Source organism: Syngnathus typhle, linkage group LG7, assembly GCF_033458585.1.
Source record: "Syngnathus typhle isolate RoL2023-S1 ecotype Sweden linkage group LG7, RoL_Styp_1.0, whole genome shotgun sequence".
In the NCBI taxonomy this organism is placed as follows: Eukaryota; Metazoa; Chordata; class Actinopteri; order Syngnathiformes; family Syngnathidae; genus Syngnathus; species Syngnathus typhle.
Window position 1 is genome coordinate 18,070,768 of NC_083744.1, and position 26,791 is coordinate 18,097,558.

Here is a 26,791-nt window from a genome sequence, read left to right on the forward strand (position 1 = left end):
TAACCGGTAAGCGCACGAACGGATCAATATCGTCACTCTCGGGGAACAATCTTCGCTAAGATGACGCTGTATTGACTTCTCGATAGCCGCTCGTGTTTCGTGATCATTGCTGAAATTGGATCCCCGGCGCGACCGCGTGCGCGTGTTTGACTGTTGTTGCTGCATGAAAAGGTCACGCGTCTTAATTGGCGACTCGGAGGTGACACGTTTCCGTTTGTCATGCAGTATGCACCCTTCCACTATTAGAAACATTTTCATTTGAACCATTTATGTGGCAACAAAAGAGCTTAACCTTCCTTGCTATCAAATTCCAGATGACACGATCATCAATTATTGACCCATGCCCTTTTATTGCAGAGTACAACTGTAACTGAAGTGTCACAGCTATGCTAACTCTTTGTAATATTACATTGAAATGGCACATTATAGAGACCATGCTGTTTTTCCAGCATTGACGCATCTAACGTGAGTGACAGATGCATTTGCACCTAGCCGAAAAGCAAATAGAAGGCAGCGAGCAATTTCCCCTCCTACTTGTGTCTGTGTCATTGCGTCCCGTGTTAAGTGTCTTATTAGCGGGAAACGAGCGCAATGTCAGAGCAGCCCGAGCTGTCGCCCGCCCGCCCGCCGGCCGTGCAGCCATCTTTCCGACGAGAAGCTCTCGTCGTGGACGGAATGGCATTTGAATCCTTAGCACGTTATTACCGTGGTGACGAAGGTCAGCACTCAGGCAGGCGCATGCATTTAAGCGAGGAGTCAACCCCCGCGAGAGCTTCGGATAATGTCTTCTCTCAATGGGAAATATCGCTGGCATTTTTTTGCTCCAACACGCACGGCGCGGCTAATGAAGAGCCTAATGCAATGCAGCTGTGTGGGCCGCCATGGTAACCATGAATAATTCAGCCGACTTGTTCTTTGGTTTCCTGGTCTCAGGAGGGTTCTGCTTATATTGTCCATGATGACAGGCCATTATCCATCCAGCCTTCAGCCCCGCTAGCTCTCAGATGGCGCGCCGAGCCCATTTGTTACCCCTCGTGCCCCGGGTAACCTTCAACCAGCTGGAGAGAATGATTGAGACCGCGCTCTTCTATAAACATGAGCGCAAGAGGTGCAAGACGTCGGCGAAGCAAGAGAACCCGGCGCACGGGGGGATTCACCCAAGTCCTCCTGTTTCATTACATCTGCTTCCAAAAGCCAGCTTTCGCTTGCACTTTGAATACAGATGCACTTTTATATTCACGCATGTCGTGGCTGTCTTGTTCTGTACGGTGGGCGGGACTTATTTGGAGTCATGTTGGAATTGGAATAGCGCCACGGCGGAGAACTTGAAATAATGTCATTATCAAGTGTATGGCAGCGGCAGTAAAATGTCAATGTTTGAAGGCTATGCCTCTTTAGGATTGCATTTCGCAATTCAAAATTTCACCTATTTCATATTGACATAAGGCGACGTAGATTTGACCACATTTTGAACATAAGAATAAATAAATAGAAGTAAATATCAATAATAAATTGTACTTGATACTTTTATACAGTGTGCAGTATTTGGACTAATCCCTTTCCACTTGATGCAAACATGAAATGTACTATATGTACTACTCCTGTTGATTGTGCATTGGCCTCCAGGGGCAGTGTGGTGCACACACAAGCAGAGTTAACGTACATGAATTAGTTGAAAGATAAAGTTATGAAACAAATGTTTTCGCAAGCATATCATGACTGCATGCTCTGTGGCAGCATTTTTGTTCTGAATTGAAAGATTTATACTAGAACTTCGATGCCATCCGTTAGCCTGTCTATAGTTTCATATTGTGTTAGCATTTTGCTAGTGTACTTTAGCAGAATGGGCCTTCTGAGTTAGCTTCAACAATGTTTACATGGAAAAGTGCTATCTAGTGTTGTTTTTACGAGCATGTGCAGTATCACTATCGTGTATACATTATAAATATAGTAGGTAAACATGACTGAATTTACACAGCCATGGTCCTTTGTCAAGCTGCTGCGTGTGTTTAAATCCAATCCCCGGTGGATTTGCTACAAATTGAGGATCACAGGCAAAAGAAATGAAGTAAAGGATCACAGAATACATTTGAGTCCAAATGATTGGATTTGGTCTGGAGCGGAATCGATATCGGAGCGGCCGCTTGACGAGGTGTGATGCATTTGATCTAGTCATTAAGACAGACAGGAAGCTCCGTGCCCCGCTACCTCGGCCATCTCAAATCAATGTCTGCGGTGCCTCTTAAATCAATGCATCTCAGAGCCTCATCAGTTGAGGAGGAGATAGGGAGATCGACATTTAGTCCAGGGGGCGGGGCCTTCGACCGTTAGCTATACTAACCTCTGTGATGACTGACTGCGTGCGTTGGCCACGCACAATTGTAATTGTGGCCTTTGGATGATCTGAGCCCGGACCACCCGGAACCTGCGTCACGCTCGGCGGGCTCAGCTGCCGTCACGGCTGCAGCGAGCCGAATTGAGACTGATCTTTGTGTTCTTCTGATTCCAGGCCAGGCCAGGCCAGCCGTTCTCCCTCCCCAGGGCAGGGCACAGTAATCAGGGTCGTGATATCATCCCCAGGGTGGGAGGAGGAAGAAGCTGGGGGGGAGGGGGCTGATCTACGGGGCAGATATATTTATCTAGGTAATGAGAGCCCAAACACCGCGCCTCTGCGGGGAGGGCCGGCGGGGACATGGCCTATTGCGCCGCCGGTGCCATGGCGGTCCCCGTGCTGCTCATTAAACTTCCATCAGCATGTGGTCCACCATGTTCCTGCCTGGCCTCCAAAGTGCCCGTTATTAATTCATGAAAGCACAGCGCACATGCGATTGAGAGATGGGGGAAATATTGTCTGTGTCTCAACACCCAAGCGTCAAGCAAACCTCGCCTTCCCTCTGGCGGTGTGGTGGTGGCGCGAAAGAAAAAGCGCAGATACGCCGTGTTGTGAAACATTAATAGGCCCAGTTGCGGTTTTTCGACAGCTGCAAAGAGAGCAATTCAGGTCACGCGCGTGCCCGCTCTCACGAATGTACGAAAATGAATCGGTATCCTCGGAAGGCCGGCGGAGGTCGAGCATTGTCGAAGCATTTCTGTTGGAGTATATTATGAAGGCGTTGTTCGGAGACCTCGGCTACGTGTGGAGCCGACTGCTTTTATCTTTGCTCCGCAGACGCCATTTCTGTTCTTGTTGGGAATCCCCGCTTCAAATGGGAGGGAGACAGTCATTTGGCCTGGATATGGATTGCCGCAATTGAATTTCAAACATTAGCTCCGGGATGATAATAATGGTTGCTACAGAGAAAATCCAGGAAATGCATTTGGTCGTTAGAGCGTGGCGGGATGGGACTAATGGGTGCGCGGGGGCGGAGGCAGGAAAAGATGAAAAGCTTTTTTAGGATCAACTGGGAACCAACGGCTGACAGTGAGGGGAAGTGAACTCCAAGAAGGGTACGGAGAGCGAGAGGGCTGCTACAAGGATTTCAAATGAACCATTATTGTAGACTGTGACATGTATTATGTCTCCCGAGGCTGCCAATCTCGAGCTCATTTTCACCGAGGAGAAGCCAATACGAGTCCACTGTCACAGTCTGAATGCTTACAGCTGGCTTGAGCTCCTCATCTTTGGGCCAATTATAACAAATCCGCAGCCCGGCCGGACGGCCGGCTCCTCCAGGCGAATCTCGCCACGCGTAGCTTATTGTTAGCAGCACTCCATGTCCAATTAACAAAACGTTCCTTTCCGTTCCGTTCCTCTCGCCCAGCCAAAGTGTTAAGCGGCAGCGCTCTTCATTAACATGATGAGAATGGCCACGGTTGCCATCATTATGCGCGTGCACGTCATTGGATGAAAAATCAGATAGCAATTTCCATACAAGTGGGGGATTCACTTATTCTAATTAAGCAAGCCATCAAGGGATCATTTATTCCTACCTCACCGGAACTGAACATAGATATCATCTTCGTTCCTTTTCGAGAACTTCTCATCAATCATCGCTTCCGTGGTCATTCTAGTCAGGCTCATCTCTTAATTGGCCGTTTGAGGTACTCGAGATTAGACAGAGAATGAAATTGAGGTTGTCCCGCCCGCACAAGACAAATGAATCCATACGACGGCGAAGCTTGCATGAATAAACCAAAGCCAGAAGTAGTAGCTCATGTTTACTATGTTGACAAATTGACAAGCGGCGATAATAATATGCCGCTTCCCCCGCCCGGATCGTTGTCAGATGCCATCATCATTGTGTAATTAATAAAAGAGTGAAAATGCTCGTCTCTTATTTAGCGCCATACTAACTGAAAGCTTTACGATTTGGAACTAGCGTGTGCTGTCATTATCAGAAGCGTCAAACTATTAAGTGTGTCATAACAGACAAAGATTTACAGTGCGAGGAAGTCAGAATTATAATCTTGACTTTGGATCAAGTTAGCCCGTTTAATAACAAAGAAATGATGACAAACAGTGTTTCCACATGACCACTAGTTGGCCATTTAGTCATGGAACTTTTGCTTGTGTATATATTAAAACAAGTGTTTTGTTGGCACAGTGGAAGTTCTTCTTTAATTGTGCCCTTATTTATGCCTTAAATAAAGATAAATGATGTCCATTGGCAGTGAATTCAACAGAGCACATTGGCTTCCGGAGCGGGCACAATATGTAGCTGCTCTCGTTTGGAGAAACAGTAGCCGGCGCGGCACCCGCTAATGCGCTACGCTAAGCGAAGTAGCAAGTAGCACGTCTCAATTCCATGAAGGAATTTAAAGCTTTCGAGACTGGCCCAATGTCAATAAACGGAAAAACGAAGGTCAGACTGGCGTCAATAAAAGATCAAGTTTTAGGATTGAGCTTTAGAATTGAAGTCACTTGCGCACAGTTTCAGTTTGTTTTTGCCAAATCTCTGTCTCACCTTGTACAAATGAAGCAGTTAGCATCACTGTAGCGACTCCAGTCCGCAGTCTTAGCCGCTCTGCTAATTTGAACCAGTCGATTGGACCGATCGTCTGTGACAGCCTGACATTAGCATTTCCCGTGCAAGGTGGCGGTGAACGGAGCCCCTCCCTCCCCCTTCGAGTGCGGCTCTTCGGGCCTCTTCATCGTCAATTTAACGGTACGCGAGAGAATCGTCGTTCGGCACATCAGCACTTGAAATTGACTGTGAGAATATGCGATAGAGCAGGGGTCACCAAACTACGGCCCGCGGGCCGAATACGGCCCACGGGACCGTTTAATCCGGCCCGCCAACCCTGAACAAATTGTATTATTAAACTTTTTTTTTTTGGTCATTTTGCCTGCAATGACTGCGTTTCCCCAGTAGATGGGGAAGCGCTCGCCTGCGCATTTACTACCGGAAGCCGTGTCAGAAAGCTCGGTGCACACTCACAAGTGCGTGCGTGTACGGACATGGCGCACTCGCGCTCTATTTGTATCAGTCCCGAATTTAGAGCGTGGGCTGTGACGACAGCATTCTTGTAATTCGCGCGCTGAGCTTTCAGATGCAGTTTCAGCCACATGAACGTCAACATCTACCCGTCACAGATCGAGGTAAACGGACCGACACCTCGGATCTCGCCTAAGAATTGCCACAACAAATTTCAAATCAAACTTTAACAAAAAAGACAGCGGTGTCTACAAGCCTACTGGAACCTACAAAAGGATTATAAGGAAGGAACACAAGAACTTTAAGAGACTGCTCATATGTGTCAGAGAGGTTCTGCTCTGACAACTGAGCTGAACTTTTATCTGTTAAGATTGTGCATGGCACAACAGAAAGTTAATGTTCCATGGTTTTTTTTCTATGAAGAACCCAGAGATAGTTATTTTATTTTTTTAGTTGTTTTTTCTGTGAAGAACTCAGAGAGGGTTATTTAGTTATTATTTATTTCATTAATAGTGTTATTATTTGTTTCCTGACTTTTTTTCTGTAAAGAACCTGGAAAGGGTTATTAAATAACCGTTATTTGGTTATGTGTGGCTTTCTGGAAAACAATCAATTTTTTAAGCTCCCCTACGATCGTCACACTTTTTCTGTTACAAACTGACACCGGCCCCCCATCAGAGAAGGGAAAGGTTATGTGGCCCTCACAGGAAAAAGTTTGGGGACCCCTGCGATAGAGTGTCAGCTAGTGAGCTAGGATTGGCTTGGGATCTACTAAATGAGCCGTCGGCACATGACTTGAATGATATCTTCAGGTTTATTTGTTTTCATCAAACGTTTCACCGTGAGTCGATGGAAACCGAAAAAGACGGGACAGTCCATCCCCCTCCGATAACTGTATTTTGCTGGAACATTTGTTTATATTGGATGTATTTTGGACTACAAGATGGCGACCGCAAGATCACGCTGAAGAGTTGAGTTCAGGTGCTAACAACCGTAGAGAGCTACACTTTGTTCCAAATGATTTGGGCTCTTCTACCATTGCATTTAAATAGTGTTATGATGTCACGTGTAAGCAATTTGGAGCTTGTATTTTTCGTCAAATGTGGTTTTAATATTCAGTATCACAAACAATTTGTCAGCTAATTTTATTTCCTGTTTCCTGTCCATGCCGTTTGTTTGTTTGCCCAATGGGGAGCACGGACTGCATACGGAAGGTTACTGTGACATTTGTCAATGGCGGTCTAATCTGAGCTAACGCACTTAAACAATGTAGCACCTGATTGCTGCTTTATCCCGTGGTCACCGAGGCCCGTCGTGCGGCTGCCGCTTCGGTCACGTGGGGGCTTTATTGAAGCTCTGCTATTGGTTACCAAATGAACAAGCGTCTCTTTTGATTGGAGGGGCTCACAGATCTTTTTTTTAGCGTCACCACTCCTCTTAAGCCCACCGGAGCGCCTCGTGACAGAGGAGTCGCCCTAGCAGCTGGGGTTAGCCATACTTGTCAGCAAGGCGATCGGGCATGCTGGAAAGCCGCAAGCATCAAGCGATTATCGCCGCTGCGGCGGTAAAAGAAAGCCACTTTGGCAGAGGCGGGCTCATGGCCTGCGAGGAATGCTGATATTGAGTAACCAACACTTCATCCACCGCAAGCCAGATGCCCTGACACATTAGCAACCTGTTTAAGGTTAAAGGATCAAATCCTAGCCACATTTATAAATTGCATCACACAGCTATAAACGACGTTAGTACGTCGCCGCTGAACTTTATCGCCCCTAGGACGAAGGGAAAAGGAGCCTCTCGGAGAGACGAATACGATTCTGACGACATACGACGACGCTATTAGCTAGCAGCTCATGAAAGCAAACGACTTCTCCTCAAGAAAGGGATCCGTTGATGTATTTGACTCACGTATATTGCAAACGGGTGCAAGAGTGGAAGGTGTGCAAAAGTTCTTTTAATCCCCGCTGGCCAGTCAAGCTTGCCGTTTGTATATTTTGAGTGTGTATCTCTGAGAGGTTAACACCCCGGCCGGCACTCAGAGGCTCAGACGGACTACTGGTGTCTGGTATCAAGCTGAATTAAAGCTATGTCAACACATTCAGTCAGCGAGGCCCAGTTGTCGCTTATCTGAAGTAGCGAGAAGCACAGTCCGCCACCATGACGTACGCCCTCGCTCACTTCCCCGCGTTTATTCTCCGAGTATATTTTTGTGTTGAAATTCAAATGAGTTTGGGAGTCTCTGTTGTGCGCCATGAGGCCTTGTTTGCATGTTTACAACACGCAAGGATTAGAAAGCAGTGAAATGTATTATTTATCGGAGGCGTCAAATTAACAAGTCTCGTAGCTTTAGGCAAAAGCATTGATTTAAATAATAATGATTGAAGAAAATGCCCCTTTTCCCACACCCATAACGGAGACGCCTGTCATCATTCTGCATGTTGGAATACGTTCAACAAGCGTGACATAATGAGCACCCCTGGACCAAGTCTTTGAAATAAGCTAGCAAGAAAGCTACCATTTGCATCTTTTGGCATTTCCTGAAGAAAATGGCCCACAAACAGTTCAATCTGCAGTCGAGTACTTGCCAGGTCACTTCAATCACCGCCGCAGTTTGTTTTGGAAACGACAAACGTTCAAAATATCGGCAAATAAATGAACCGATGGCGTGCTTGCAAAAATTCGAAACCGCCCCTCGATGGGAAATTCGAGAGTCATGCCTGCCTGGAATATGTCAAAGTGAATGAGGAGTCCTTTGAATAATCCAATACTTGTGTTGATTTTGTGTGCGTGTGTGTGTCCTGTTGAAATGCTGACAGCATTGTGTTTTGTCCCAGATACGATGGCTTGAAGGTGACATCTGTCGGCGAGGTAGAGGGGAGAGTGGAGTGCTTGCTCGGATGCTATAAATACGCCTGAGCAGTGACAGCTCGCTCACAGAGGAAGCAGCTGAGAAGAGGAGCTTTGCTGCGAGCATACCTCCTGGTGACCCTGTCACTTCCACACAGCTCTTAATTATTCTGCACTGGCAGCTCCTTTCTGCTCACTGCTGGAGCTGTGACACAGCAGGACCTAACAACGGAAAGAGGCCGTGTTTGTCACTACCTGCAAAATGCTCCATTTAAGTACAATGGCCAGCTGGTGTTCTACCATTTCAAGCGGAAGAAAGGAAAAACACATCTTCGGTCACTATAACCTGACATGCAACCATCCAGTTAACCAGTGATATAACCCGGTTGTGGTCATTTTTGGTTCATTTGAGTGTAATTCCACTGTATGCCACTAGATGGCGGAACACGCTTGTGTTCAGCGCTGCAAATTTGAAAGAAGAAACGTCAGCACGGGAAGTATTCAGGAAGCTGCAGTTTCTAATCTTATCCTCAGGGTGCAGTCCATCAAACAGGTCATATTTTGGCATAGTGCGAACGACCCCCGTTGCTCTGCCAATGACGTTAGCGGCATTAACGGCGTGCGCTGCTATGGAGGTGAATCTCTATCCCCTTTGCAGGCTTAATGGCAACTTATAAACACCACTCGGGTTTCAAAGTGTCAAGGACACAACGTAGCTCTTGTTCCACATTTGTGTCTCACACACGGTAAATAAATACACAAGTGCCTCTTTGATTAGGTGTCGAAAACAAGTAACACGTGCTACTTCCACCCTTTCGCCCACGACCCAACCTGAAAACACCACGAGACGGAACGAGAACCCCAACCTGACAATGAATCAGTAATGTCGCCTTCAGCTTGACCCAATCGTGTGTTGCTCTGGTATGCCTGCGTACGTGTGTGTAGCTGTGCCATTAACCAGCACCAGTGGATAGATTACCTAATACAGTCCAAGAAGGTTATTAGACCCCAGGGCACTGGCTAAGTTACTTTGAGCTCTCTCTGCCCTTTTAATTATTCATCAAAGTATTGCCTGGGATGTAACCTTAATCACTGTGGGCTGTGAGGCCAGGTCACGTGTTGTTAACACTGTGATCACAGCCACCACGGGGAAGCCTGCCAAGGGGAACAAGGCGGCATCGCTGATTGGTTGGCATTTATGCCGCCTGCAGGGAGGGCCGGGCCGGGTCGGGCCGTTCCGTTCCTCGCATTCCCACAGCGGAGGCAACAGGACGGTGTAAATACTGTAAATCAAAGCTTGATTGGTGTGATCAGCCGTATGCGGCTAAAGGGGGGGGAGGCGAGAAAGGCCAAGAGCAGCTGAAGGTTTTGAGGAGATGTCAAGTCTCCTTGCGAGCAGGCAGGTGGCGGAGCTGCCTTTTGGAGGCAAGTGGCTTGGACTCAGACTGGTCGCAAGGAGCGGACACTGCTTTTATTACACACAATTTTATTGGGTTTTTTTCAGGTACTTTTTATTTTGTCTGTAAAATGATAGTTATTCCCTATCAAATGTATTTCTGTTGACATTTTGGGGTGTCTGGAACAAATAAATTGACAGGTCCTTATTTCCTATAGTAAGTGCTGCTTTGGTTTTCATACCATTAGGATTTAGCCATAATTGTTGGATAGGATTTATCCCAAAAAAACAGAGGTACCACGATAATAATAAAAATAAATATATAATAAAAATAAATAAATAAATAAATAAATAAATAAATAATACGAGTAGTAGTGCTAGCAGACAAAAAAGGAGGAGGAGAAGCTTGGCTAGCTGTTAGCTCGTCTGGTAATAGCATTGGGACAAACACTCGGTTTTCCAAGCAGATCAGGGAGAAGAAACTCCCTCGATTGATATCTAGCGACTAGAATCCGATTTGAAATCACTTGTCTTTTATTTCTATTGTCGGATGAATTTTTATTTTACAACGCAACAGATAGTCCCTTATTAGTTTTTACCTGGAGGTTGATTTCTCCAGAGCTCCCCTATGGACAACATACAAGCAGCTAATTAAGCAGCTTGTGCTCCCACAAGTAGCAAAGGTCACAATATTGCTTTGCCCATGTGGATCCAGCAGATAAGCTTGGTCTCACTGCTTTTCATTACGCTTAAAACCGGGGGGGGGGGGGGTGGGGGGGTACGGCCGGACGTAAAGCTGCATATTGAATTTGGGGAGAGGAAATGCAAACGCAGTGTGAGGCGGATGAGCCGAGTAGATTATCTATAGCTGCAGTCCTGCTGCTTTCCCGGCTTTTATTATGGAGTGTTTTATTGCTGTCAGGAGTAAAGCTGACAAGGAAGCGGCAGCTATAAAACGAAGGCTCCCGTTCTTGATTGTCTGCCACCTCCTGTGGCGGCTCTGCACTCTTTATGCATGTGTGTTTGTGTCATCCGGAGTCATGTGCATTGTGGCCTTCTTTGTTTATTCAGTGGCTAGGAGATGAGGGTGAATCAAATATTCAAATTGGGGTTACGACATAGCAGGGAAAATTAAAAGTTCAACGTCACTGACTTTACAGTGCTTTTTCACTATTTCAATGTATTGGATTCACGACTCAATGTTTATCTCGCATCATTTATGAGCCCATGCTAACTGGCACGCTACCATCCACCACGCTAACATGACAATAATGAGACCGTTTTGATGCCTTTAAGGCTCTTTATACTACCCTCGTGTTATTATAAATAAATAAATCCTACACTGCATCTGCCTAGCAACAACTTCTTTTAGTGTGACATGGAACACACACACACACACACACACACTCCAATCTTGTAAATAGCAATGTGCTTCCTTTCAAATCATCCTTCCTCATTCAAATGAATGGAAATACCGTGAATCTGTTCCAACGATGTGCACGTGTACGAATCCATACGGGCGTTGCCATATTCTCATGCGCGTGCCTTGAGGAGCAGCAGGCATGTGCGGATGCCGAGTGCTGACAGGGTGACCCATGCCAAAGCCCTCTGTCATTACAAGGATCAAAATGTTCAAGGCCACAAACTTTCAGTCACTCCACCCTCCAAAGAAAAATGCCTGACCTGCACTACTCAATTAAAAGTAGTTTTATAATCAGCATATGATGCAAAATTGACAAGTAGGCTTAGGATGCAAAAGTTTCTTTTGGTCAAATGACCACATCACTCTACACTACAGTAACTCATTGAAATGTAATCAGCGTGCTGTGTACTTTTATACTTCCAGGAAAGACATGTCTTTATTTGGCTCCTTACTCTTTGGCCAAAACAGCTCATGTGAGAAAATAAAGACACAATGTCACAGGACTCTGTCCAGTGTCACTTTACCACTTCTAAAAATGACATGTACTTATAATTAGTTTGACCGAAGCCATTTCAGGGTAATTGTAATCACAGCCTGTGCTGCGCCGCAACATTCCTGTGGGTAATAGAGCGGTGATTTGCGCCCACTGGAGAGTAAACAACTTGCCCCGGCCGGCCGGAGCTAATAACATTTTCCACGGTTAGACATTGTGGTTTGGGTGGCAGATTGTAAAGACATGATGTGACTTTTCAACCATTTTCTAACTTTAACTTTTGGGTTACAAAACATAAGCATCAGCATGACGCTGGCTTGCTAAAAACAAAGTGCTCAAGTCATTTTAGATCCAATCATTGTTGTCCCGTCCATTTAGGACTGCAATGACTACATTTAAAGACCCAGGACAGCCAATTGACAGATTATACAGATTTGAAAATAATCTCGAAAAACATGACCCGCTTTGTTGTTGAGGTCACTCCGGAACTGTAGTTACTAATTGCACAGACACGAGCGAGAGGTCAAAGGTAGCTTAGCATGAAGCCAACAGATAGATGTTCACTTTGACGGAAAATGATATCTGCCGATGTGTTTATGCGCTTGTTGCTGCTGTGTTAATGCTTCCCTTCCAGCAAAGGCAAGGGGAAGGCGTCTGTGGTGCGAAAGCGTGTTTTCGCTCTTCTCTGATGACCGCTGATGTTTTGGCAGCCGAGCGACGCCCCGTAATGGAGACGTGGGAAATTTGGAGCGGTCCGCTGTAGCGCTGCTCTTCATTCCAATCAGCAGCTGTCAAGCCGGCCAGGGTGCTTATTAATGACGGCCACTAACTGCCTCACAAATTCTTGACACGCCAGCGTGAAATAAGGTTACAGTGGAAGGTGTGCGGCGAGCGAGGCGGCACTTTAGTGCCTTCATCTCAGATATCAAACTGCTCCACTTCTAAAGCGTCTCTCTGGAGTTTGGCATTTTAGAACAATGATTAGAAAGATTGGGCATTGGAAAGGAAAAAAAAAAAAAAAAAAAAGCAGACATCTCAGCAGAGACTTTACTAATTGGTCAGGCACCAACCACTATGGATGGCTGGCTCCATACAGAGATTAAAAAAAAAAACTTTTTTTTACTGTGATGTTTTTTTTCCCCACAATTTATCTTCTAACAGCACATTTTTAGTTCAATGGATACTTAACATGTTGCTCGGCAGAATATGTTGGGTGAAATCATTTCCGCCCCTAAACCTGCCTCATCCCATTTGAACCACTAGAGAAGGGCCTAATTCATGAATGATTAATTCACACAGGTTTGTTGATCAACTGATTCTTGAGGCCATCAAGACAAATTGGAGTCATTCCATAGATTCCGGGTCAACTTCTGTGCAGGTCTAAAACCATGTTAACTCAATCACTCCCATTGACGGCCGTACGGCACTGGAAGCAGTACTAAGTGCAAATCTTTCTCTTTTTGGCCACCTGCTGGATCTGGTGGGAGCTATTTTCCCTTAGTACAAATCCCAAGCACGAGCTTCCAGTTGAGCTCATCAAATGGCCTCCTCGCAGCATCGGCCTGCGTTAGTCAGCTGTTCCACTTGGAGCGCCATGAGAAAAACGCTTCAACAGCTGCCATTCCTGACATGTTTTTCTCAACGGAGCAGTGACTCAGGGCGAGTAGGGCTTGACACCCGCAAGGTGACACCCCGACGCCTTTGGAGCTGCCTGCCAGGCAAAGCAGCGCGGTTCTCCAGCGGCCACGTTGCTTAAGCCTGCTGCGCCCGCCCTTCTTCCTTTGGCGCTCCAGGCGAAACTGTGTGCTGCGGCGCCGCCCAGAAACACACAAACAATTCCACCACAAGCTACTACTCCTTTGTGGCTCACAAGGGTTTCCTCCTATCTTTCATCTGCCAGATCACTTATCCGCCCTTTTAGGTTGATGAGCTACTCCGCAAAGAAGATTGATGTCTTTGGCGCTTATGGTCCTTGTAAAAAAAAAAAAAGAAAGGGGGGGTTGGGGAAGATTCCTGTTCTGTGACAGCGAGCAATTACGTTTTAAATAGGCGTAACAAGCTTCTGGATTATCCTTGTCCGAGGTCAGATCAAGAGCAGCACGCCTGGAAAGGCCTTTGTATCGTGTGTAATCCTTATCTAAGAAAGCTCCAGGCCCAGAGGTGGAGCTCTTTTCAGGACCGACCACTCCTTCCTTCCTTCCAAAGAACTCTCACACCTGCAGCGGTTTCTTGTGGGAAAGCGCAAGCTAATCACTTAGCATGTATCACGCTGAGGTTTTGGCAGACATCAAATAATTATAGTCCTGATGATTGTCTGTTCGACGAAGCGGTGGCGCCATACGGGCCGGGCCGCCCGTGGCTGTTTGCGCTCCACTAAGACCTGTTTTGCCTTTTGTGTGGAGCGGCATTCCATAGCATGCTAAGCTGTTAGCGGTTGCGAGAGAAGGCGGATGCGCGTCAATCGACGGCAAAGATAAAAGATTTGTTTATGCAGTTTGGGAGATGACACACTCATTTCCGAAACATCAAAACCTCAAACTGTCTGGTTTGTTTGTGAAACTGGTTGGTTGGTACAAAAAAAAAAAAATGGCTGTTGCGAAAGATACGGCTCTATCTTTGAAAAGGTTTTGCAAATATTAGCTCTTTGGTATTTGACCCGAGGTGTCAGGTCAATACTCGAATGATTTTTGCTTCAGTGGAGGGTAATGAACTTAAAAGTAGCTGGGTGATATATCCAGATTTGAAAGCATACCTTTGGGCAAGTCGACGACATATTGGCTTCCGAGTGAAGTTGCCAACTTATTTGACATATTTCACATTTTGACAGCTGGAGGGGAAACATTTGAATCTTATCAACTTAATGAAGGTGCTTTGAGGGGGGATCCCTATCATTAAGATCCACATCCATCTTGGAGTACATTTACATAAAGACCACGTGGGGGTCATCGAGGAAAATGGGGCACGTTTTCATTGGGAGCGCGCTTGACTACGTCGTCGTAAAAACAACACCGACACGGAAGCCCGTCGTCATTGACGCAGTCACGTCGGAATAGATTCTTTACAAGCGAGCAATGAATGTGGCGCCGACTCGCCACTTGTCTGTTGACATTGTGTTGCGCAAAGTGCAAAAACCTCCCACCCCACACCACCCACCGGCATGTGATTGTGAGTATTTCTTGCTGAGACTTGTCTTTAATTCACACGGCATTCCAGAAGAATGAAACATGAAAGACGCTAAGCTTTAATAGTCTCGCTGAATCAAAACATATTTTCATGCTACAACATGCTACATCCATCTGGTCATTCTCACAGATTGCGTGTTCTTGCATTTCCTCGCACAAGGAGTGTGGGAATTTTATTTCGTTTTTTCCATCTCTTACAAAGAATGGAAATAGCCTGAAGACATGCAATGTAAATGATGTCAGCTTGACCATGATCCATGATTCACTGCAAATCTCCTAATGATGTTTTTGATGATGGCTAAACTACGTTTTAGTTGGATGGTCTAATCCGCTCTACAACCCTTCCAGAGCCAATGTGCTTTTAAATATTCTCAATTAGCCTTGAAACTTGTCCGATTTGGTTGCCAAAGCAATTGTCGCCGCCTACGCCATCGATCACACCCGATTGCCTGGTGTAGTTTGTATAAACAGCAGCGAAAAGGTCTATTAACGGACGGGTTGTCATACGTAAACAACGGCGGGTTCTGTTTAATTCATCAGCGTTTGCCGGCCGGCCGGCGCAGAAATAGCAACAACGCTTGCTTTTTGCCAAGTGGAATGAAACATGATGAAGAGTAGACTAATAGAGTCCCGCAAGTGGAGTCTTCCCGTGTTGCGCGACGGGACGGGCCTGCTCAACCACAAGCCCCATTAGTCATACACGCTCTATAAACCAAACACTCTGTGGGAAAATGACAAATATCACCTTGTTGGATTTACTCTCTCACTCTGATGGCAACGTATTCATCATTCAACAGACACGGAATGAAATTTTTTTTTTTCCTCCTAGACGTCCTATCATCATTTCCTGGTACTGACAACTGGGTTGCGATTTGCACTTTACAGCTGGCTTTGTATTCAAACGAAGAGCTTGTGGAAATGTCTCATTTCTGTCTTCCTTTTCTCGGCCGCCAATTCTCAGTGGCCTACGTCAACTAGATTGCCTTGTGAATAAGTGGCCGATCTTAAAATCAATCGTAAAATCAACACGAGTCCAGAATGGGAATAATACGGCCGCTAATATGGCCCCTACTGCTCGTTAAAAGTGTGGATGTGATTAACCTTATTACTAGCGAGTCATTTCACGCATTACATCACATTATTACGTCTCCCCGTTTAAGAGTCACACCTGAAAACCTTTTAGAGCTTGACACGACGGACATCTTGTTATTTATTTTCTTGCCAAACATGGCAACGTCGGCTCACGTGTGCACGGAGACAACTAAAAGCGGAAGCCATGGAAATGAACAATTGAATGGCTGAGCTATTAGCGTGGCTTTGGCTGGCAATGTTCAAGATGGATGGCTTATCTGACTTTAATAGCTGGCACAGCAGCATTAGTGCTGAGCTGAAGCGAGGAGAACAATACGGCACATTAGAGGGCCAGCCAGCACATGCCAGAAACCGCTCCAGACTCCTAATTAGCATTCATTAACAGGAAGGGAAAGAACGATTATGCTCTTTAAGTAGCGCATTAGCTCATGTTGCCGTTTCCGCGTGTCAGCAGATTTAAATGGGGAGATTGCGCCGCCGCCGCCGCCACATCAGGGAGACGACTTTGTGCTGACTGCGAGGTTATTGCTGCTGTTTGCCATGACCTTAAAATACGCCGCACGCCGCGCTTTGTTTACACGCTTTATTACCGCTAACGAGGCCTCGGGCTGAGAGGAACGGGACTGTGTGCTCCTGTTGCGAAGGGATGGATGGATGGATGGATGGATGGATGGATGGATGGATGGATGGATGGATGGATGGATGGATGGATGGCAAAGAGCATGACTATACTTGTAAAGACAAACATTTTCCTGTAGCTCTTATTAGAGTGCATTTTTGCAGTCTCGACAAAAACAAACTCGTACTAATTATCACCATCCATCACGAGAAAAACATTTGAACATTATCTTATCCATGCAAGTCCACTTGTCTTCCAGCAAGTGTCAAGTTGACGTTCTCAGGATGGAATCTTGGCCTTACAGCGCTTCCACAATCTTACGCCCAATTTCATGTTCCATATTTGAGGTAGCGAGTAATCAAGCATGCAGAAGTCAAGTGAACAAACAAAGGAGCCAGAGAGAGAGAGAGAGAGAAGAAAATGAGGAACTGGCAGGGCGGACATGTTTGTCTGCTTGTATGGAGAAAGAAAGAGGGGAGGGAGGGAGGGAAGGGGCGTTGTCTGGTCTCCATTTGAATAGTTCCTATTCAAACACAGAGGATGCTCGCTCGCTCGTTCGTTCGCTCGCTCGCTCGCCAAACAAGCTTATTGGAGGGGGTTCTATGTGGACCGTGTTAGCTCAGCAAATCCAGCTCTACAAACACGCTTCAAAGGATTCAGTCATCTTGATGTGCGTATTGATCACTCCGGCGGCCGGCCCGGCCCGTCTGCTTGGAGCCATCTGTCATTTGGCCGCTGAGTGAGCGAGCGAGCGAGTGGAGGCGATCGCTAGCAAAATACGAGAGAGAAGAGCGAATTGGATGGCTTGATATAAGACCGTTTTCCTCCCCACGAAGGGTCTCACACCGAGCCCATCGATCCCAATTTCTCTGCCAGCTGTCCCGGCGTTTGCTTCAATTGACCTCACCGGTTGCCTGATGGGCTTTTCACGGCGCCGTTACTATCCGGGATGGCGCCGCCACCGCCACCGCAGGTTTACGTTCAACGGGCGTAAACTAAACACAGCGTGAGAACAACACGCTTTGTGAATTGGGCCACACCTCGCAGTAGGTTTTTGCTGCGGTTTGCCAGAACTCTCCTCTCCGGCGGTTGCTTTCATCGCAGCCGTTCAACGCATACCTGCGCTTGTGTGATAAGAGGTGGCGCCTTATTAGAAGGAACAACTTGGCCGTAGCTAATGAATTAAGTAACAAGTGGTTAATGCGCCGCCTATAATTGAGCACCAATGTGCAAAGTGGTGGATAAGGGCGGCCGTGCGGAAGACTATTTGAAAAAGATGAGCCACTAATGTGCGTGTTTAAAAAGCGAGCATGGGCCCGACCGACTTACACATATGTACGCTTTGGTGAAAGTAAATTGGGATGATGTGCTTGCACAAGTGTGCACACCCTCTTGGAAGTGGGATGAGTGAATCACATTTAAAGTCATGTCTCTCCAATTAACTCCAAATAAAGTTCTTCTTGTTCTAGTCTAGGAGTTTTTTGACTTTTTTTTTTCAGGTCCTTATAATAGTCAGAAATTTGTCATTTGAACAGGCCCAGTGGGTACTGAGTGGACTTTTATTTTAATATCCATGCTTTTTGTTAATCACGCTTATTCAGTCTTTTGTTGCTTTGAGGGATGTGAGAAAGTCAACCCCTGTCATATTCAAAGTAGACGTTATTTAGTCATCATCCATTGGGTCGCTTTGCACAAGCGTGAGTGCAGCCCCCCCGCCACCGCCCCCCGCCACCGCATTTCGTCAGCAAACTCCTTTCACTACTGCTTAAATCATCTGCCAACTGCACGCAAAGCCGCAGCTTTAACTGGATGACATCAAGCACTTGTGATCTTTTTTTTTTTTTTCCTCTTTCTCCGTTGCGGTTACAATGAAAGCGAGTCAACGGAAATCCGTCATGGCATACTGTCACCACAGGAAGGACACGGCCAGCTACAAGTGCAGCCAGTCTCCGCTCGGCTGACAACTGCGAGCACTTAAGTCGACTGGCGAGAACAAAGAGGGCTAAATTTGCTACGTTGGGATAGTGGCTTCTAATATTACTACTCATTGTTTTATTCAGAGGTCCACTTACCCAGAACATAATTAAGGAGCAGATCTCATTCTTCCATTTCAATCCACTGTGGGTGGGCCAAAACAACATTGAAGACTCACAAATAAAAGCCAAAATACCAGCAACATTTCAATAAGAGAGGAAACATTTGTAAAACTATTGGTTGCTTAACAGACACGACACATTTGGCCCAGTTGTGTTACTGAAATATATATCATGACACGCTTTGGACCTTTGTGAGCGTCAACAACAGGATTTTCATTCTGCAAAGGAGCGCGAGGTGACGTGAGCAAGCGGCAAAGAGGAAAGATTTGCAAGACGTTTGAATGCCAGTCGTAGAATATTCGGCTGTAAGGCATCCACAGTTTTGACACGCAACCATGGAGACAGCCCGCTCAAGCAACGCTCGACTCTCACGCGCTATTTGCACGCTTGCCACTAATTGACTTTCACCGACAGCCATTTCTTATCTATGCCACTGATGGAAAGTGTCATGGGGAATTCTAGTGCGGTTGTGCTTGAGGTTCTTGCAAGTCCTTTTAGATTAGGATCCATGAGGTTGGTCAAATAGTATTTATGAAGGCACTAGTGAATTTCCAAAATCACATCGTGTTGACAGCAGCAAATGAATTGTGGTTGGATGAATTGTCCAAGTATCCATTCTTAATGAGAAGTTTATAATGGCTTACCTTAATTAGAATGCTGTATCGCCGAAAGTAGAATCCTAGTTGATGTTTGCTCTTTCTGCTTTCAGTAAAAAAGGCCACATGCTGAAATAGCGATACAAAACACATTAGTTGGCATAACCAGCCAATTTAAATACTCTGACTTTATATTCATTTATTTAAGTTCATTTTCCAACTGTATACTTACATTAGCGTACAATAAACAGCATACTGCGTATAATAAGGAGGGTCCATAGATTAAAATGTTTTTTTTTTTTAAGTGACATCAATCTCACAAATGTACAATTTATTTCATGTTTCTAAAACTATGCTTACCTTCAAATCTCCCCCACTGACTTTTGTTTTTTGTTTGAATTGGTCTTTTTTCATGGTGTCCACCAACACTCGCCTTCCATGCACAAGAAGTGCCTCATTATTATTTCGTTCACTGACTGGTGTCTTTCTTTCTTTCTTTCTTTCTTTCTTTCTTTCTTTCTTTCTTTCTTTCTTTCTTTCTTTCTTTCTTTCTTTCTTTCTTTCTTTCTTTCTTTCTTTCTTTCTTTCTTTCTTTCTTTCTTTCTTTCTTTCTTTCTTTCTTTCTTTCTTTCTTTCTTTCTTTCTTTCTTTCTTTCTTTCTCTCCCTCCGAGTATTCAAACATTTGAACTACCTTGTGCATCATGGCGGCCGAGGAAGGTGTGTTGGCGTCAACGTAGTACTTACTCCAAGCGAGTTATCTGCATGTGTGCACCACACTGCCCCTAGAGGCAAAGACGCGCACTGCATGCGTTCGAAATCTATCGGCGTTAATAACGTGTCATTTTTGGCCGTTGAGAAATAACCCGTCTCATATCGCAACATCTTCTACGCTACTGAATTTTAATGTTTTTTTTATTTGAATTAAGGCAGTACTTGGAGTTAAAAAAAAAAAGATTTAAGTAAATATAATTGTCTTAAAATGGATGTGCGGTAAAACAAATGATACTATAATTGAGTAGAACGTGAACATTTGTCAAATGTTTCACAAGCGACAGTGCAGAGTGGCGGATGGATGCGTCTCTCTCTCTCGCCCTCACCTTCTCAAGAGTCTCTTTTAAAAGCTGTAATGTTGATTAGAGGCTCCAACGTAATAACATGTCTATGATGCTTGTGCCACTTGGCGTTGAGGGTTTGCACACCATAATAGTGCGGTGCAAGGCTGGTCAAAAAGCAAAGCACTTGGAGTGAATTTAATGGCCGCTGCTTGCTCCGGGCTCTTGACCTTCTCCAAGAGGCTCCATGTTAGTCACTCTTCAACGCTTTCCAATTGAAACTCAGCCAAATGAGGTTTCAACCGTCTCTGATGGGCTCAGCTTTGCGGGGACGGGAAATGCGTGCTCATATTTATTTGGATTTCACAAAAGTGCGATTTGCAATTTCAACCCAGCTGTGAGGTGGGTGGGGGATGACTTTGTTCCTGCAGATCCAATTATATTGTCAGTAGAAACACGTAAATATAAAATTTCATACGACTGCAATGACTATTTTGCAATGTTGTCCAAATTGATAGCAGTCAGCAGCCAAGAGTGTAGCGGATGAGCCTTCTCCGAGGACTGTCTTTATTTAACTATTGTCCTGTGCTGCCACCCAGTGCTTATTTACTGTATTGCACTCAGCCACACAAATCAACCCGGTGCAAAGGAATCTCATACCAGAGTACAGTGACAACAGGAGCATTCAATTAATAAGGAAATTACTGGAGGGAAAAAAAAAAAAAAAAGTACTTTATAAACTTTAGACTACAGTACAAAAACTATAAAGGGGATACACACACACAATGCACACCGTACAAAACGGACATAGATCCCACAAAACCTGACATATTTTATGAACAGCTTTGGAAGTGTACACTTGAATAATACAGAAGTGATGAATGTTAAATATCAGCAAAGATACAAATAAAAAATAAAGCTTTGGAAGTATTGCACAAAAAGACCAAAATGGAGTGATGCTCAGTGGAACCGCTTTCTGCTTTCAGGGTTTTCTGCGCCTGTAAATGCAAATAAATGGATTCGGTTCGTCCCGTACGTAAACCAGGTTTTACAAAACACAACAGCGGCTTACTTGGTGATGCAATGATGCTCAACGCCAGGTCCCATCGTGGAGCCAGCCTTCATCTCCATTGCGACAGCGCACTGTAGACAAATCACTATTTGAAACCCACTAGTACAATAAAAGCCCTTCATTGCTCATTTTAATAGGACGGCAAAAACAAATAGGCATATTTCCCTGCAGGGCTCGGATGACAAATGTTTCTAATGGTTGCATTTGTTTCGCAACGCGACCAAGCAGTTTGCTCATCTCTTCCAGTTTTCGGATGACAATCATCTTACCCTGTTCTCCACATCGGCCAAAGATCCACCTTTTTGACTACTGCCATCTCCTTCTGAAGACTTCCTTTTGCGGCTTGGGACACAAAAACATACAAGTTTCATTTTTTTTAAAAAACACAATTGTTGACAGCGTCTGCAACCTCAGTGGTTAACTCCAGACAAAGAGTGAATACCATTCAATGTTGGTGAGCTGCTGTTTCAATGTCTCGATGTCCGTGAACTGGACAGCCTGTCCTCCTCCTCTGGTCTTCATCACATCACCCTGGAACGTGTACGATGAGCAAGTGGCCCATGTAGTCCCTCAGTGACGCTCCACGACTCACCTTAATAAGTTGGGTCTGGATTTCGCCATCCGAGGCAATTTCCTGGTGCGTCAACACGTATCTGTCGCACTTGGACAGCACCTTCTCATTGGGCGCAGACACTTTGATGGCGTTGGGAATGATGGGCTGGAGCACCGTTCCCAAGTCCAGGCTGGAGGAAGGCTTGTGGTCCACCCACTTTTCTCCACCTGCTGAGCGGGAGCGCCGGTGCAGGGGCCGGACTGGCGCCGACGTCTGGTTTGAGCACACACACACGAGGGGGAGTCACAACCAGCCAAATTGTGAAAACAAATTCAATTGAGCACATTTAGAAACAATGATGACGTTAAGACCCAAAGTCAGCCACTCCCACGTACCGCCGGTGAAGGCGAGGCAGATCTTTTTGCAGGCATTGGGACTCGCTCTTCCCTGGGGGGCGGCGCCGGCGCCGACTTGGGTTGCGTCTGACGGGGCGCGGGACCAGGATGACTCGGCGTCTTGCCCTCCGTCACGATGGCTTTCAGCTGCTTCAGCTTCTCGTCTTTCACCCAGAGTTTGTTCTGCATCCCATGCTGCATGGCGTTCACGCGTCTCTCCTGCGTGGCCAGACGCAGGCGCCGCCACGTCATTGGTTGGCAAGACGAAAGGGATTCTTTGGCCGCATGGAGCGGAAACACTCACGCATTCTTTCTCCCACTTGTGCTGCGTGTCGGTGACCGCCCCGTGCATGCGCTGCTCCATGCGTCGCTTCTCGGACAGCTCCCTCTGCAGCCTTTGCGCTCTGGTTTCCAACTCGTGCTGCAGGGAACGCTTGTCGTCCTCGTAGATTTTGGTGGTTTTCTGAAGGATGTCAATCTGCAAACGGGGACGCGGCTCAGTCGGAGAAAGCAGCTGTGAAGGCCTTGAGCCTTGGACACGAGCCCACCTTATGCTCGAGCATCTTTGCTTTTTTCTCCAAGCGCTCAATTTCCGCCGTGTTGTTTTGGATGATCTTGTCCTTCTCCAGAAGCTTGCTGTTCTGTTCGTGCATGTAATTCTCTTTGGAGTTGATATTGCCGTCGAGCTGTTGCAGAAGAGATGTCATCCTGCTGGCTAAAAGACGAAAAAAAAAAAAAAAGAAGTCAGGCCAGAAGGTTCAGCGGGGGGTGAGGTCAACCATGAACGGTCACCTGCTTTGTTGTAGTCCTCCAACATGGCCCGTCTGATTCTGTGTCTGTTCTGCAGAGCCTCGATCAGCCTCGGCAGGGTGATGTCATCGTGAGCGTCCGTCACCTCGATGGAGGGGATAGGAGGGAGGCTGTGCGTCGCCAAGTTCAAAACTGAACTTATGTCTGTGAGGAAACACAACAGAATTTTTTTCTTTTTTTTGGGGGTAGTGTGGAAAACTTTCATTTTTCTCCTCTTTGGCCATGAAAGGATGACACGACAAACTACCTGTGTCGACCGGACCACCTCGCTCCTCCAACTTGCGAGATAGCTCCTCTTTGAAAGCCTGGTTTCGATTGCGGCGCCCCGGCGTGAAGCCGTAGATGGGTCGGTCCAGCGGCCGAGCCACTTCCACTTCCTGCGTCATTTCGGCAAAGCGCATCACCAGCTGGACAATGTGGAGAAGGCCACGTTAGACAAACCGCCAACGGAAAGGGAGGCTGAGAGCGCACGCGGAGCCGACCAAGGTTTCTTCGTAGTCGTCGGCCTTCGGGTTGACGCAGACGACCATCTTGACTTTGCCTTCTCCGTCAAAATAGTTTTTGAATAGATGGGTGACTTTGGAGTCTCTGTAGGGAACCATCTAGTGCACAAAAGGATGCAATCAAATTGGGGACAACGGCGGGACAGTGGGTGGGACTCACTCACCCGGTTTGTACCGCACATCTGGTTTTCTCGCAGGACCTCGATACACGTGCGCAGAGTCAGTAGAGACTGATTGATGTTTCCTGCAAGGCAACGCGTGTGGTTGGCGGCATCCTAGGCGAGCGCAAATCTGTGACAAAATAGATCCGTTTTAGATCCTACCTGCTTCGCGGATGCGAGTGCCCTCGGCCCCCGTCCTGCCCGTTCGCTCGCTTCCTGCCAAGTCCACCAGACACAGCTGACTGACAGCCACTTGGTTCTTCTCGTTGAAAAAAGAACGAGAAGAAAACCGGAGGGTCTAGTCTGGTGTCAATGAACGTAGCTTTCTTCGGCCCCAGCTCACCTGAAGGATGCTGTCGCCATCTGCGTCCAGAGGGGCCTGCACCAGTTTGATCGTGAACACGCTGTGGGAGCGACTGGACTCGCGGTTGAGCCGGGTGTTGGCCACCTTTCTCCTCTTCTGACCTAGAGCGCCGACATTATCAACACACCAGCCAGAACCTCTTGCAAATGGATATTGGAAGGAACTCTTGCGTGGTACGCTCAGAGAGAAGATTAAAATGGAGGTCATTTCTTGGTCAGAGTCAGGGCAACAATACCAAGTCAGACAAATAGCTCGCTCCATCACAGCATGACGCTTACGTTCTTGTCTCCTTCCTTCGAAATCCACACCGCTCACCTTTCCAAAAGACTTGAAAGGCCTCCTCGGCAGATTTGACTTCAACCTCCATGCAACCGGCAACATACATGTTATGGTTCTGGTCCTCTCGGAGAATTTTAGACTGAGGTGCTCTATCGTCACCGGAAAGAAAGAAGAAGGGGCAGTGTTAGTCTCAAAACACACCAGATTGCTTGTTTCGGTCGAGTTGAGGAGGATGCGGCAGGTGGGGCTGAAAAAAGGACCGGAGCTGATTTCGGGGGAAATTGGAGCTCTGCCATGACAGACAACAAGCAGAATGCCATGGCCAGAGATGTTCTGACTGCATGCAATTGTTTTGCCAATGCCTCTGCTGCCACAAAACACGTCGGAACGCGAGCATACACAAAAACATAACATGCTTGGCGGCTTTTACTGATTCTTTTTGATTTTGCTAACTTTAGTAAGTGGCAATGGCAACGCATCCTAAGGAGCAGCTGGAATGCCAACTGTTATGGGAAACTTGAAGTTACTATTTCTTCACTGGTCACGTACGTAAAGTCAGTGTTCTGACGCAGAGGTGTGCCTCCGCCATTCCACCTAGAAGAAAATACAATGACATTCATCTAGTGAGCATCTGAAGGCTCCTTTTTGATTTCTTGGAACTCACTTGGGCCTAAATGTATCCTCCTGGTTTTCGTCGAGGAGATCATAAATGTAGTTGTTGTAGATTTCAATGTAGGACACGAAAACGCTGTAGCTGCTGTCCTCATCCACGTCATCCGCTTTGCACGCCTCGGCCGGCTTGATCATGTCGGCGATTTCGGGATCCACCTTCTGCCTAAAGCGCAAGTCGACAATTGCCGCTTAAACGTCAGAAGCGGCTTTCGTGTTCACGGACGGGACTCGGGCCAACCTGGATGAGGCGGTTTTGGGAGCGCAGACATTTTCACGCCTTTGTCTCTCCAACAGGGCATCGACTTCATTCTGGACCTCGATGCCATTTTTATCATCTGACCTAAAGACCTGCAAAAATAGATGACGTAACATTAGGTCCAAGATGTTACACAGATGTGTGAACAAAGTAGATATTCAGTGCAGGCCTTACATATCTCTTGGCCTGGAAAGACCCGATGCTGTTGAAGAGCATGTCAAGAGAGCGAGGCAGAAGTCCACCTAGGCCCTGAGAGCCAGTCATGGTAAACGTCTTCCCACTTCCCGTCACGCCATATGTAAAGAGGAGCCCTGCGATGAACAAGAGACACGCAACGGGATAAAACGGAGGTGGAGGCAACAGCAACGCTCTGAACAAAGCCTTACCATTTCTTCCATGGATGAGGTCATCAACGAGAGGCTTGGCGACACTCTCAAACAACTCCACTTGAGACACTAACACTCCAAAGACTTTTTTGAAGGAGTACTGTGTCTGTGAAACAGAGAGAATCGATTGTCAAACCGTTTTTTTTCCATAGGAAGGGTGGCTGGCTTGAAAGTCAGCTCTTTGACCATGCACAAACACGGGAATCATTTTTGGTGGCATAAAAGTTTCTTGACTCAAGTTCATTCTCATTGTTGCCTGTTCTACTGTCTTTCTATTCAATTCCTTCCAAACATCTCGTATTGATTGATACACTTCCTATACACATGCCTGAAAAGATGTAGGAAGAAATAAAACTTGGTCTCATATCATCTTTGAAAGTTTCCACGTGTGAACCTCTTCCGTACCTCTTTGTATTCTCCATTGCGGTTTGTTTTGAAGCCTTCGGGTGCATGCAGCTGGATGGTGGTGCTGCTGCTGATCACCTCGATGCAACATTCTTCGGTTTCTCCGCCGAGGGGTCGCACACGACAGTAAACCTGAGTGGGATAGAAAACAAATACAAATAAAAGACGGTTGCTTCACCGCAAATCTCCAACACGGCCATCTGCTTTCAAACTCACCCCAACTGGGTCTTTCTGGTCGCTTTTTTTGGGAGCTTGTCGCCGGGGTGTTTTGCCCTTTCTGAGGAAAAAAATTAATACAATTCACGCCATTATTACTTGGCAGTTTGGAAACAAAGTCACATGCTAGCTAGCTAGCCAGCCCCGAGGCTAGTGGGCCTGCGGCTAAACGTTTCAACTAAAACCGGTGAACGTCCAAACATTATCATAAAAATAACACGCCATCGACAAATGTCACGTTTCACTGTGATAACAGACAACACGTTTCAACATTTAGTCATTTTAACTTACGCTGGTCTGGTCATTTTGTTTCGCACCCACTATTTCTTTCACCCTCTTGTTGATTTCTGCTCGCTCGCTCGCTCCCTCGTCTTTGTTCAAACGAGAGGACGTTTTCAAAATGAGCCGATCGTAGCCAATCAGAAGGGTCGCTTTAGATCAGGTGTTTCCGCTTCCTGCATTCACGCTTGGTGCGTTCACGTCGCAAAGGAAAGGTAAGAATTACTGTGATTTTCTACAAAAATAAAACGCCTACAGGCGTGTCGTT

General features: G+C 46.3%; 1 protein-coding gene, 1 long non-coding RNA gene and 1 other non-coding gene across 5 annotated transcripts in view; all 3 read right to left on the minus strand.

Annotated features, from left to right (window-relative positions):
- Positions 1 to 19,818, minus strand: part of LOC133156970 (uncharacterized) — a 34,806-nt gene extending 14,988 nt beyond the window's left edge. For both annotated transcript variants that reach the window (XR_009714924.1, XR_009714923.1), the window contains exons 1-2: positions 19,480 to 19,818; positions 19,168 to 19,248 (exon numbers count right to left, since the gene is read on the minus strand). This is a non-coding gene — a long non-coding RNA (uncharacterized LOC133156970). The remainder of the gene's footprint in view (positions 1 to 19,167; positions 19,249 to 19,479) is intronic.
- Positions 19,819 to 20,707: 889 nt separating this feature from the next.
- On the minus strand, positions 20,708 to 26,690 carry kif23 (kinesin family member 23). Of its 2 annotated transcripts, XM_061282217.1 has the most exons (23): positions 26,536 to 26,690; positions 26,245 to 26,305; positions 26,029 to 26,160; positions 25,624 to 25,729; positions 25,412 to 25,548; positions 25,220 to 25,329; positions 24,974 to 25,144; positions 24,859 to 24,903; positions 24,346 to 24,458; positions 24,010 to 24,131; positions 23,829 to 23,925; positions 23,670 to 23,749; positions 23,485 to 23,604; positions 23,250 to 23,409; positions 22,985 to 23,146; positions 22,741 to 22,907; positions 22,497 to 22,670; positions 22,193 to 22,411; positions 21,837 to 22,070; positions 21,687 to 21,775; positions 21,514 to 21,586; positions 21,245 to 21,315; positions 20,708 to 21,170 (listed from the first exon to the last, which is right to left on the minus strand). In XM_061282217.1, the coding sequence occupies exons 1-23, from the start codon at positions 26,547 to 26,549 to the stop codon at positions 21,155 to 21,157; spliced, it is 2,673 nt and encodes an 890-aa protein (XP_061138201.1). In that variant the 5' UTR covers positions 26,550 to 26,690; the 3' UTR covers positions 20,708 to 21,154. The 2 variants fall into 2 exon arrangements, with proteins under 2 accessions (XP_061138201.1, XP_061138202.1); XM_061282218.1 differs by lacking the exon at positions 24,859 to 24,903.
- Positions 24,206 to 24,299, minus strand: LOC133157681 (Z30 small nucleolar RNA). Its single transcript, XR_009715086.1, has one exon. It is a non-coding gene; the product is annotated as a Z30 small nucleolar RNA (small nucleolar RNA).
- Positions 26,691 to 26,791: the final 101 nt, after the last annotated feature.

Bases quoted from the DNA above. Each gene is read 5' to 3' on its own strand.
- kif23 (XM_061282217.1), bottom strand. The intron at 23,410-23,484 runs GTCGGCTCCGCG...CACATTGTCCAG, and splicing joins ACGACTACGAAGAAACCTTG to CTGGTGATGCGCTTTGCCGA. The intron at 22,908-22,984 runs GTGACCGTTCAT...TTCGTCTTTTAG, and splicing joins GGAGGACTACAACAAAGCAG to CCAGCAGGATGACATCTCTT.